At 44.4% G+C, this 13,746-nt stretch overlaps 1 protein-coding gene across 1 annotated transcript; it reads left to right on the top strand.

Moving 5' to 3' along the window:
* The first annotated feature begins 222 nt into the window (after positions 1 to 222).
* LOC126355610 (prolactin-releasing peptide receptor-like) lies at positions 223 to 1,518 on the top strand. The gene has a single exon (XM_050005972.1). It carries the CDS (start codon positions 223 to 225, stop codon positions 1,516 to 1,518), a length of 1,296 nt encoding a protein of 431 aa, XP_049861929.1.
* Positions 1,519 to 13,746: the final 12,228 nt, after the last annotated feature.

Genomic DNA, 13,746 nt, shown 5'->3' with positions numbered 1-13,746 from the left:
TTTCGTGAACAAATCTTTCACTTTAGTGTGTACTGCTTTGAAACTTCCAGTTCCCAGAGAAACGAATGGATTTTAGATTGATCTGTGAAGTAAAATGAAGATTTTCTCCCATGCTATAGACAAATAATGGCCCTGTTGGTGATGTATTGTTAAGGTCTGTGTGCACTGAGTTAAGAAGAGGAATAGGTGTTCGGTTTGCGTCCAACGTATCGACAAGTAGTTATGACGGAAGGTTATGGAGGCAGTGAGGTACCTGTGGCGGCTAATACGTCATGGACCAGGAACAGCTCTGAGAGTCCCGCTTTCCTGGAGCACGACATCGGCAACGACATTATCTACAACGACGGCGTGCAGGCGCTGTTCTGCGTGGTGTACACGACCATCTTCGTGTTGGGCCTGGTGGGCAACGCGCTGGTCGTGGTTGTTGTGGCGCGCAACCGCGCCATGCACACCGTGACGAACGTGTTCATCGGCAACCTGGCGCTGTCGGACGTGCTGCTGTGCGCGCTGTGCGTGCCCTTCACGCCGCTCTACACCTTCCTGGGCAGCTGGGTGTTCGGCGGCGCGCTCTGCCGCGCCGTCGTGCTCGCGCAGGGCACCAGCGTCTACACGTCGACGCTGACGCTGACGAGCATCGCCGTCGACCGCTTCTTCGTGATCGTGCACCCGTTCCGGCCGCGCATGCGCCTCTCCACGTGCGCCTGGTCGCTGGCCGGCATCTGGCTCTTCTCCGCGCTGGCCACGCTGCCCTACGGCCTGTACACGGTGCTGCGCTCAGAGGACGGCTACTACTACTGCGAGGAGAGCTGGCCGTCGGAGCGGGCGCGCCTCGCCTACGGCGCCGTCACCGCCGCCGCGCAGTTCGCGCTGCCCTTCGCCGTCTCCGCCTTCTGCTACGTGCGCGTCTCGCTGCGGCTAGGCCGGCGCGCGCGCCACAAACCCGGCTGCCGCTCGGCGCGCCGCGACGACGCCGACCGCGAGCGCAAGCGCCGCACCAACCGCATGCTCGTCGCCATGGTCGCCATCTTCGGCCTGTCCTGGATGCCGCTCACGCTGCTCAACCTCGCCAACGACGTCTTCACCCCGTTCGGCACCTGGCGCTACTTCAACCTCTGCTTCTTCGTGGTGCACGCGCTCGCCATGAGCTCCACCTGCTACAACCCGTTCCTCTACGCTTGGATGAACGAGAACTTCCGCAAGGAGTTCCGCCGCGTGCTGCCGTGCTTCGGACTCGAAACCGGCGGCGGCAACCTTCGCGGCGCGCCCAGAATCTCCTGCGCCCCTAGTGGCAGGACACAGGACTCGCTGCTGCCGACGACGTCAACTACTCAGCCTCTGGCTGGATCTGCGTGTCTCACACGTCTTCCATCTCCTGCGGAGGTAAAAGAAGACAACGACACACGAGGTGCCTCCTACTGTGTACCTACCGAAGAGGTTCACCTGCAGGTGAAGGAAGAGTCGAAATTCGAACAAGACGGCCGACATCTGCTCACCGGCGTCCTCAGTGATACCTTGTAGGTGAGTACACATACAGCCACACATAGCCATGTATTATCATTATTAATCGGGCAGGATAACGACCATTTCGTTCAATCCCAAGTTCCTATTCGAATATAGGAGAGCCTCTGCAATACTCACAGTATTCAAGAGGGGTAGTATTAAGATGGGCTGAGGCGGTAACTGAAGTTCATATTAGGGAGATAGAAATACTAGGGTAACCTGCATTGCTGTGTAGGCTGCAGTGCCAGGGTGCGCAGCGGTTAGCGCATCTGCATGCTGTGTAGAAGACCCGAGTTTTAATCCTGGCCTACGTACAAATTTTAACTCATTCCTTCGGCCTGTATTCATTGTCACACTACGTTGAGTTTTGGGGCCAAACACCTCTGCCTAGAACATCCAAACCTCCATCTTCCAGAGTGGGTGTAATACCTAACTACACTCCTGGAAATTGAAATAAGAACACCGTGAATTCATTGTCTCAGGAAGGGGAAACTTTATTGACACATTCCTGGGGTCAGATACATCACATGATCACACTGACAGAACCACAGGCACATAGACACAGGCAACAGAGCATGCACAATGTCGGCACTAGTACAGTGTATATCCACCTTTCGCAGCAATGCAGGCTGCTATTCTCCCATGGAGACGATCGTAGAGATGCTGGATGTAGTCCTGTGGAACGGCTTGCCATGCCATTTCCACCTGGCGCCTCAGTTGGACCAGCGTTCGTGCTGGACGTGCAGACCGCGTGAGACGACGCTTCATCCAGTCCCAAACATCCTCAATGGGGGACAGATCTGGAGATCTTGCTCGCCAGGGTAGTTGACTTACACCTTCTAGAGCATGTTGGGTGGCACGGGATACATGCGGACGTGCATTGTCCTGTTGGAACAGCAAGTTCCCTTGCCGGTCTAGGAATGGTAGAACGATGGGTTCGAAGACGGTTTGGATGTACCGTGCACTATTCAGTGTCCCCTAGACGATCACCAGAGGTGTACGGCCAGTGTAGGAGATCGCTCCCCACACCAAGATGCCGGGTGTTGGCCCTGTGTGCCTCGGTCGTATGCAGTCCTGATTGTGGCGCTCACCTGCACGGCGCCAAACACGCATACGACCATCATTGGCACCAAGGCAGAAGCGACTCTCATCGCTGAAGACGACACGTCTCCATTCGTCCCTCCGTTCACGCCTGTCGCGACACCACTGGAGGCGGGCTGCACGATGTTGGGGCGTGAGCGGAAGACGGCCTAACGGTGTGCGGGACCGTAGCCCAGCTTCATGGAGACGGTTGCGAATGGTCCTCGCCGATACCCCAGGAGCAACAGTGTCCCTAATTTGCTGGGAAGTGGCGGTGCGGTCCCCTACGGCACTGCGTAGGATCCTACGGTCTTGGCGTGCATCCGTGCGTCGCTGCGGTCCGGTCCCAGGTCGACGGGCACGTGCACCTTCCGCCGACCACTGGCGACAACATCGATGTACTGTTGAGACCTTACGCCCCACGTGTTGAGCAATTCGGCGGTACGTCCACCCGGCCTCCCGCATGCCCACTATACGCCCTCGCTCAAAGTTCGTCAACTGCACATACGGTTCACGTCCACGCTGTCGCGGCATGCTACCAGTGTTAAAGACTGAGATGGAGCTCCGTATGCCACGGCAAACTGGCTGGCACTGACGGCGGCGGTGCACAAATGCTGCGCAGCTAGCGCCATTCGACGGCCAACACCGCGGTTCCTGGTGTGTCCGCTGTGCCGTGCGTGTGGTCATTGCTTGTACAGCCCTCTCGCAGTGTCCGGAGCAAGTGTGGTGGGTCTGACACACCGGTGTCAATGTGTTCTTTTTTCCATTTCCAGGAGTGTATTTATGTATTATGTCGTGTGTCTTCTTTCGGTCATGCCCCTAAGAACATACACCACGTATACATAAAAAGAAGGTGAGGATGGCCAATGATCTCCTCAGTGTGGAGCACACAAGACTTCTGCAATGAATGGGCGAAATGGAGCGACTATTCAGAACGCTGCTGAAGTGCCACTATATCAGTGGCACTATATTAGTGGCTGTGGCAGTGGCACTATATAAGTTGAGAACTTGGCTCTGACAGAAGGCGTGCTAGGGCAGTCCACGTAGTTGCGCTAAACACTATACAAAAAATGAAATGATCTATGGCACTGCCGGCTGGGAGGCCCCATCCGGGGAAGTTGGGCAGCCGAGTGCGGGTCATACTACAGCCGACGCCGCATTGATCGAATCACGTGCCGATGATGAGGATGAAAGGATAATGAGGACAACACAACACCCATTTCATATCAGTGCACACTCCGCTGCAGAGTGAAAATCTCATTCTGAACACAACACCCAGTCACCTAGCGGAGAAAGTCTCCAACCCGGCCGGGAATCGAAGTCGAGTCCGGTGCAAGGTGGGCAAGCACGAAACCACTTATCTAAGCAGACAAACGCTAACCACTGTGTCGGGATGCCATTGTGGTTAGCGCATATACCTATTAACCAGGAGACCCAGGGTAGAATAACAGTCTGACACATTGCCAAATTTTTGCTTTGACTTAAATCAATGCCCATTGGCAGCTAATGTCGTTAATTCCTTTGTGTATTCTGTGGGGTCTTGCCCACTAATCTTGTATAGAGTGCCTAAGGGATGCTGCGTTCTCGGAGTGGTATAAAACAATTCAAGCAAACAATATTAGCAATTTTACTGCAATAAAGCATATTTATAATACGTAACTTTGAAATAACAATGGTATCGCAAGTGATGGGCGACATGCAACATAGATCTGAGTCCTTTCCTACATATAATATTCATACAAGTTTGACGCAGTTCGTGGATCACTACTAACTGCTACCGTAGCACTCTCTGCTATGCCGTGCTGATACTCTGGCTGGAGTGGCGCTTATATTGTTGTCTTGCAGAGGCCGCTCCTGTCGTGGTGCGGTCCTAATCAGCGCACCATTGGCCAACGTCGTTTCACCGCCTTCTCTTCTCTTGCGTTCCTCATATTCGTTCCGGTGCTTGTAATTATCCCAGAACATCTTGTTCAGCTAATAGTAGTACCACATTTTTTCATCATTTTCTTTCGTCCTAAGAGTTACTTAACATGTTTCTTGACATTCAAATTTGTTACATACAAGCATGATTCATCAACGACATTTACCATAAACTGGGTACGTGTGCCCTCTGGTGGAAGCTAGTTGGTCATGGTGAATCAAAAGCAGGCCATTGTCGATAATAGTCCTCATCTATTTTGCAACAGTATTTACCGGACCTTATGGCCACCTCAGGTCTGTGCTTTACAGCAGCCTCCTCTGAGACACTGGTGCATGAAGTGGAGTGGTGACGCACCTCTTCTTACAATGTTAAAGCCAGCAAAGTGATGCTGGAGCAGACTGTTCGTGGTGGGGAAGGTGGGATGGCCACCTTTGTTGTAGGCAAGTGTAGCTGGCTTATTGGTGGACCACTTTCTTCGATGCGGTGGAGGCATCCGGTTACAAACTCTGCACCAGCGTCTAGCTAGTGACACCTGGGGCTGGTGGACGCTCAGTGACTCAGTTGCACTTTCAGCCTATCAATTCTGAAGCTGGGAGATTAGTGGATGAGTGTGGAGCTGAGGTGAACTCACAGTGGGTGCCCACACTGCAGTGCACACCTACTCACTTACTCACTGATTCGACGACTAGATTGGGCAGACAGCCAGTATTTATATGCATCAATGTGTTCCTGGTTTCGGTAACCACTTCACCGCTAACCACCAAGCCAACTGTTGTGCTTTATCTGGTACAACACACTGACACCATGCCACAAACCCCCTTGCACTAGACTCGTACCATGAGGTCCGGTTCCCATGTCGGTTCCTATAAGAAATGAGAGTGGTGATAAAGTAAAGTGGCTGGTAGACCCAAATAGCAGCCTCAGCCACCTAACTGGTAAAGATTTTTCGTTTCCTTCACACACGATGGCACTTTTGCCTTGCATAGTGTGAGGACTGTGTTAAGTGTATCTCAGAGGTGGAGGTTGATTGGCTGATACAAGGGAGGGGACTAAACAGCGATGTCATTTGTCCCATCGGATTAGGGAAGGATGAGGAAGGAATTTAACCATGCCTTTTCAGAAGAACCATCGCAGTATATGAATGAAGCAATTTAGGAAAATCAAGAAAAACATAAATCAGGATGTTTCCAGAATGAGATTTTCACTCTGCTTCGGAGTGTGCGCTGATATGAAACTTCCTGGCAGATTAAAACTGTTTGCCGGACCGAGGCTCGAACTCGGGACCTTTGCCTTACCCGGGCAAGTGCTCTGCCAACTGAGATACGCAAGCACGACTCAGGGCCCGTCCTCACAGCTTTACTTCTGCCAGTATCTCGTCTCCTATCTTCCAAACTTTAGAGAAGCTCTCATGCGAACCATGTAGAACTAGCACTCCTGAAAGTAAGGATATTGCGGAGACATGGCTTAGCCACAGTCTGTGGATATCACTGACAAAATGTTTGAAACTAATCAGAAGGACATAAAAATAAACAATTACACATACCCACCAAACGGTTGCAATCCGGCTCAAACCCCAATTCACACAACAGCCGACGCTGAAACTGCACTGCTTGAAACAATGCGTCCAGCTGTTCACTGCTAGAGTCCATCAACAACAAGCAACGTTTTCAGTCCGGGTCACCCCACTGCAGCTCTTCCCATGCCTTCTTCGTGAGGGCTGCCCTTAGTTACACCTGAGACGGTTTTTAGATATTTTCTTATACTCTAAATTAGTTTCATGGACCATTTGCACGATAAATCGTATTCATTTTATATTCACTTCACAAATTATTTTGTAAATGTGACTGCGTGCTTATCATCTACAGACACTCTTTTTCTTAAAAAAACAAAAAAAAAACAACGGCGATTTAGTAATTTCTGCGCACCACGTTTCACCCATTACAATAACAGAATGTTTTACGAAAGAAACGTCATCAAGGAGAACTTTCTTCAGTTTATTTTCAAATTTCATTTTTCCTCCTGTCCAGGGTAATTATAATTAACGTTTAAAAATGAAAAAGTTGTAAAAAAAGGGCGACTTCTCAGAATGACGTCAAATTTCAACGGAATTCTATCGGGAATGGGGGTACGTTAGCCAAACAAAATAAAATTTTAGAGATGGGTGGCCCTCTGACCGGTAGAAAATGCAAACTAAAAGACTTGGGGTACAGAGCCGTTCCTCCATTTGCATGTGATATCTCCGACACGGCTGTTTCAGTGCAGGATGGCGCATTTCTGGTAAAGATCTTTTGCGTGGTTGGTGACTGTGTTCAATAACTCTGCCGAAGTTCCGGACAATCAAGGGTACGAAAACAGTCGTTGGTGCAGTGTCTGTCACGGGTCTGGAGAAAATGATTACGAAAAACTCTATAAGTTGTTTTGAAGTACACTGCGGCAGAGGGAGGAAAACAATGCTTTGACTTCGATAAACGATGTTACCACATTTTTGTAGAAGGTGTGGAGCGATGGTGTACAAACATGCAGTGCACTTGTAATTTCCCGAATTTTTAACGTTCCTGTGAGCATGGTGTAAAAAATTCTACGAAATATCCCTTATTACTAGCCATACAAAATTGCCTTCATTCAGAAGTTGCTTCAGGCTGGCGGGCCAGGAGGACGAATATTTCCTCTGGAATGTATGGCTCACATTAGTGAGGAACATCTCGTAGAAAATTGACTCCCATTTCCATCTCCAAGGACATGACAATACCAAGAATTGTAAAATATGAGAAATGGAGAATCTGCTCGAACATCAACTCGTAACGTTCAGTTCTGCGATAGCGACCGTATGGTGCAGGTTGGCGGGCTTGTTTATCATAGGGCCATATTTTTACGAGGAGATGAGTTGTGCGCCTGCTATCACCTGGATGCTTAGATGCGATCAATTTCGTACAAGATAGGGCTCCTCAGCACATTTCACAGCCAGGAATGTGGCTGTTACAGAGGAAATTTGATACCTTTCCCTACAGCATTCCATCCCAATCACCTGATCTTAATCTGCGTGACTTCTGGCTCTGGGGTTATCTGAAAGATGCTGTCTTCAGAACTCTGATTGGGAACGTAATTTAAATGAAGGCACGCATTGCGCTACGCATTATGAACGTGACTCCTAAGATACTCCGATCTCCCGTGGAACATGCTCTTTCTGGATTCCAACGTGTTGCAGAAAACGGTGGTCAGCTTATCGAAATTGTCCTGCACCAGTTTCAAAACACTTAAAAAATCGATTATACTGTTGCTTTTTATGCGATTTTTGGCCTCGTGACAATGAAAAGCTGGTTTCGTTGTTTCTTTTTATAGGCTTTTCGGCGTCAGGACATTGAAAACCGATGTATGTTGCTTTTTGCTTGGTTCATCGCCCCGGGAAAATGAAAAACCGATTTTCCTGTCTGATGTGGTGGGAGCTTGTCGTAATGGACGCAACTGTGGACTGCCAAACTTTTGGGACCATACACATTGCACAGTACGCATGGTTACGTGAGCAACTCATACCACAGTTCTTGTATTGCGATTCGTCTGTCATTTATAGCCAAATCCATTTACGTTTTCAGTATTTTTTGTGTCAATAACGTTTCTCCACTGTTAGATAATATTCAGTTCAAATTTGACATCATTCTTAGAGTTTTGAACCTGAACATTAGTTATAATCATATTGTTTGTCACTAAATCATCAACAAATTTGGTTGCAGCATTTTGCACCCTTTTCTTTTAAACATAACGTTAATGTGTCATAATGAATGTTATATTTCCATCTGTACATCTTTGTTGCTTTTGAAATGATATGGATTATTTACAAGAAATTTAATGAGAAACTAAATGTACTGTGAAACAGCAATCAGAATGCCTAATCCTTAAACAGATATCTTAATTATGAGTGTGGGTGAGTATCACATATTACTGTTGAAGCGCTTTCTTGTACAACGAAGCTTTTCTTCGTAAAGTTGAATTACCTCTGAAATTATTCCACATAACATTACTGAACGAAAACATGCAAAATATTTTAGCTTTATTATTTGTCTCTCCCCATAATTTTCAGTGATTCTTAGTGCAAATGAGGCCGACTAAGTGGTTTTAGGTGACCCAAAAATGGTTTCTCTCAGTTTAAAATCTCGTATGAACACCTAATAATTTAGAAGTTTCCAACTTATTTTTTTATTTATTATATTTTCGCCTTACCATGGGTGTAGAAACTCTGGGTGTGTAGAACTGAATATATTCTGACGTTTTAAAACTGACAGTGAGACCATTCGCTAGAAGCCCATCACTGGTATTTCTAAGAACACTGTTTATCATTTCGCCTCCGTTACTGCATGTATACTTGGACTGGTTGCAATAGTAGTGCCACCCGTGAAAAGAATTAATTCCACTTTGACAGAAGATGGTATACGTATATGGAACCAATACTGGACCTAAGATTGAGCCTAGGGGAATCCTGTTCTGATTTCCTTGCAGTCAGAACAATCTTCCCTGATTACAATGGTTCAGTTTCTAAGTAAAACTTCTGCATTACTTTGGTTAGATGTGGGATTATTCATTGGTTGGCTACAGTAACAACCCTATAAAACCTCAATTTATCAAGGAGAACAATGTGTTAAACTCATTCAAATGACTTAGATAGGTTGCAGAAAATATCAACGATGCTATTTTATTATTTAATGCTTGTAAAATTCAGTGAGCAAACATGAAAAAGGCATACTCATTAGAACAATTCAGTTGAAATCCAAACCGTTTTTTACTGAGGATATTATTATTGCTCTGGTGCTGAAGCCATCATCTTCTCAAAATCTTTAGAAAATGATTCTATAGTGAAACAGGTTGGTAGTTATTGACATCCTCCTTTATTACAGAGGGTTTTAACAGTAGCATACTTCAGTTTCTCTGGAAAAATGCCTTGAGTTAGTTATACATTACGTATTTTATGTAAGACAGGATTATTATATGCTAAAATATTTTTTACTCTGTTAGAAACACCATAAAACCCAGATGACCTTTTGTTTTTGACAGTATATAAAATTTTCTCAATTTTTGGAAGGAGTGATTGAATTTTATGAGAGTTGCTTTGTGAACATACTGTTATCATTTTCCTCTTGAGCTCATTGACCCTATAATTTCTGTTGTATTTTAGAAATGAGTATTAAAAATATTTACTATGTGGGACTCATTATTTGTAGCCCTTCAGTTTAATTCAGTAGTGATGCTATTCTGTTATGTGGCTGGTTGTCCTGTCCATTGTTTCAGTAAATTTCATGTAGCCTTATGTCTGTTTCTTTTACTGATTTATTATATAATGTGCATGTTTCTTCAGTTTTAATAATCTTTCTTACTCATGTTGAATAGTTTTTGTAATGTTGCAACTACTCAATATTTATACTACTTAATGCCAACAGACAAACATTCCTTTTCCTTTCACAAGACACTTTCATCCGTCTAGTGATCGATGGTTTTTTAAACGGTTTGTTTAATGTCGTTTCTGATTACCTAAAGTGAAAGCCATGACATGAATTTATCATGCAGTAAATTATATTTCCTCTCAGCGTTTCGTTCACTGTAAATTTCATCTCACTTTATCTCTTGCAGCCTATTCTTAAAAACGTTTCTGTAGTGGTTAATTATTCTAAAAGTTTTCCACAGAAGGGTGTCAGTAGTGTAAGGCACTATCTTATTTATCCTAACTAACTGTTAATTATGATCAGAGGGAGAATTTGTTACTAAGTATACAATTATTTTCTTGGTCTGCGAGTCATCAAAGAGATAATTATCAGTTTGTGTCCTACTGTTTTTTGTCCACCTATGTTAGAAAGTTAATTACTGAGATTAAATTTTAGGATCGAAATAAAGTTTGCAGATGATTTTTCTTATCAAATTCCCTCATGAAATCTACATTGCAATGACCACTGACTATTAACCTTTTGCTGCTGTCTGACAGAATGTACACATTCGGATTTTTAGCAAATAAACCACACTGTTAAGCCCAGATTCACGTTTATAGGGTCTGACATTAGAATTGAATGAAAATATCTGTTACGCTTTCACACTAACTGAAGGAACCTGTGAGAAAACCCAATTCAGGTAAAATGTTCCATAAACTTCTCTTACACTCTATACATTTCAAATATATTTCCGGGTGACAATGCCACATTTTTCATTTACATAGAATGTAAGAACGCGTATATTGTAAGTACCCGACAACTTCTCGTCAGCTGCCGCTGAATCTCTCCATTTTGTCGAAATTTGTTATACCGTACAGTCATAGTTGTAATTCGATAAACAGACAGGTATTAATATAGTTATTTACTAATGAAGGTAGTCACATTATTATTTGTTATACCATTCGCTGTTAGAACAATATAAGGCAAAAAATGCAACATATATGTGTATACGAAGATAATTTAATTTGAAAAAATGTTGATGTTTTATGTCGAGTGCGTCACGTGCATTTTGCTGTTATGGCACTCGAGTGACATTGGGGCACAGGACTATTGTCCTGACATCGCAATTTACTTGTTCCGCAATTTTTGTAAGACAAGTCAGTAGACAATACAATAGTTCATGCCAAAATGTCCACGGCCAATTTACTGGAATGGGATTAACCTAACTAGATTGTACACCTTCTCTAATGATTTCAATGTTACGAAGTCGGCAATGTCTTACATTTCCTCTCTCTATACCATTTAACTTGAAGAACAGATTGCCAAGTTCTGCACTGTTTTATCCGCTCCCTTCCTCTTCACTTGCAGCCACTGAAATAAATCCGCGAGCAATTGAGACCATTTCTCAAGGAATAACGTACCCCGACTTCATCCAGACCTAGAGTTAGTTCGCGTTTAAGAGTAAGATTGAAATTACTAGCCAGGGATCACTTATTTATCTGCAATACCTAGGCCGTCCGCATGTGCTGTGTTTATTGCGTTTATGAGACAGGTCGTCAATCAATTTGCAAGCGTTAGTCGCATGTTATCAGCAGATCAAAATTGACTTTAATCATTGAGTACTGAAATCTGTGACAATAAACTTAAAGGGAACCAATTACACACTTTGTGCTAAGAAATCTACAAATGTTAAGATGATGTGTGTGCTGTTTGTTGTGTGTTGCGTTGGTGATAGGTGGCTGTTTGCTCCTTTCTTTTCCTTTATTTTATTGTCCAATATTTGTTTCTAAGATTTCTGTGTATCTATTACCTGAGGCTGCTTGTCATATGTTATTCATTTCTTTTTGTCTGTTGTTTGTCTCTGCATACCACACGAGAAAACGAGAAGGAAATCATAACAACAAACAAAACAAAAAGACATTCTCACCATATAAGAAAGCTACCCCATTCAGAAAATCATAACAGATAACAAACTATTCATAACTATTCATAACCAACACGGCAAATGACACACATTATAAACTAATTATACAAATGTGTGGGGTCTGTTTTTTCTTACATGTCCGAAAGAATATAAACCACGCGAAATCCGCAGCTGTATTACATATTATATAAACTGAGGTTGGAGTGGGGAGGAAAGAAAGGGAAAGGAAGGGAAGGAACTGATGATATCAACTGCTTTATGTGAAATCAGCTGTTGTGACCAAAAATTTATGCTGGATCTGGACTCAGACTTGGAATCTCCTGCTTGCTAGGCAGTTGCATTAACCAGTGTGCCACCCAGACACAGTGTTAATCGCTAAAGTAGGAGCTACCTCAACATGCTCCTGTCAGTCCCCTCCATGCCCACTGTGTTCCCTAATTTTATATTCCTACTTGAGGTTGAATATAAATGTGCATCCACACTGATGATTGGAGATTTGTGCCCCATCGAGGTACATCAATTTTATGAAGATTTCAGCGGGAACGATAATTAACGAGATTGAGCACACTGACAGCGACTGTGGCTAAGTGGTGGCAGTAGGTGAGAATGTGAATCAGCCGAGGTGCGTGCCGAGATATTCCACGCTTTTTCGATTAACGCTGTATCTGGGTAGCCCACTGCTTAATGCAGATGTCCAGTGAGCAGGAGATCCCAGGTTTAAGTTCATGCCAGAACACATTTTCACACATCACAGCTGATTCCACGTAAAGTCCCGATTCAGCTGATATCAGTAGTGCCTTCTCTTTCCTTTCATTTCTCCCGACCCCCCCCCTCCCCAACTTCAATTTACATAATTATAAACTATTGTCTCAATTACATAATATTACAGATAACATACTATCACTCGGGTACGTATGTCACCCATTCAGTACCATCTCTGGTCAGTTCCCACTCACTCTGCTCCAAGCTGTTTTCTTTGTATCACTATCCCACCTTTCTTGTTTAATACTCTCACCCTCCCTCTCCAATCACACATTGAATATAGGAAATCGTCACTAATATGCTCTTGCTCAAGCCTCCCTCACCCCCCCCCCCCCCTCCCCTTGCGCCACAAAAGTACACATTTCTCTCACTGTGGTACTGCTCATTCTAATCTCCCACCCTCTCTCTTTCTCTCTCTCTCCCTCTCACACACACACAAACACTCTTCATTATCCCTAAATACACTCCACAATTAAACCAAAAACACAGTAATTTAAATTTAAATATATTATTCGGATTTTTCTATTTGTTACAGTAAGACAAATATGTGACACCTCGAACAGAATAGCTACACCTCTTCCTACTCTGTCTAATTCAAATGACATTTGTTTCCAAAAAAAGTAAAGTCAACACATAGAAGAACTATTTACAAGATTTTGGGTTATGAACATAAAAACAACCCTACATCATCCCCCTCAGAATATAGTGCAGTCGCTTTCCTGGAATTCCAGAAAGCAGCCCAATCGGGTAATTTTATTTGATGGAGCAGTGGGAGCTGTGGGTAACTTGTTCACCAGTGAAGTACTGTAGATCGCTGGTATCTGAATTCGTAAGGATGTAGGCAGGTTTCAGTTTGTCAAATGAGATGTTAACTGAAACATCATCAGTTTCTAGAACTAAATATTTTATTATTCACTCCAGCAATCCATAGTGTCCTTCATAGGGAGATACTAGTTTGAGAGTCGTTTATACAGATCTCTACTGACGAATGTTGTTTCCCTTACGTTCTGGGAACATTTTGAAGTGTGTAGTTTATCCATATGTTGGCGCCGATGTGGCTTGAATGCTGGTACATCTACGTCTTGTTTGTTTACAGAAATTAAAATGAAATTACCAGGCAATATGAGAGCTGTGCTACACAGCATTACAGC

This window comes from Schistocerca gregaria, chromosome 3, assembly GCF_023897955.1.
Source record: "Schistocerca gregaria isolate iqSchGreg1 chromosome 3, iqSchGreg1.2, whole genome shotgun sequence".
In the NCBI taxonomy this organism is placed as follows: domain Eukaryota; kingdom Metazoa; phylum Arthropoda; class Insecta; order Orthoptera; family Acrididae; genus Schistocerca; species Schistocerca gregaria.
The sequence above is the reverse complement of the archived record's forward strand: the minus strand, read 5'-3'. Positions and strand labels throughout refer to the sequence as shown.

Bases quoted from the DNA above. Each gene is read 5' to 3' on its own strand.
- LOC126355610 (XM_050005972.1), top strand. From the start codon at position 223: ATGACGGAAGGTTATGGAGGCAGTGAGGTACCTGTGGCGGCTAATACG.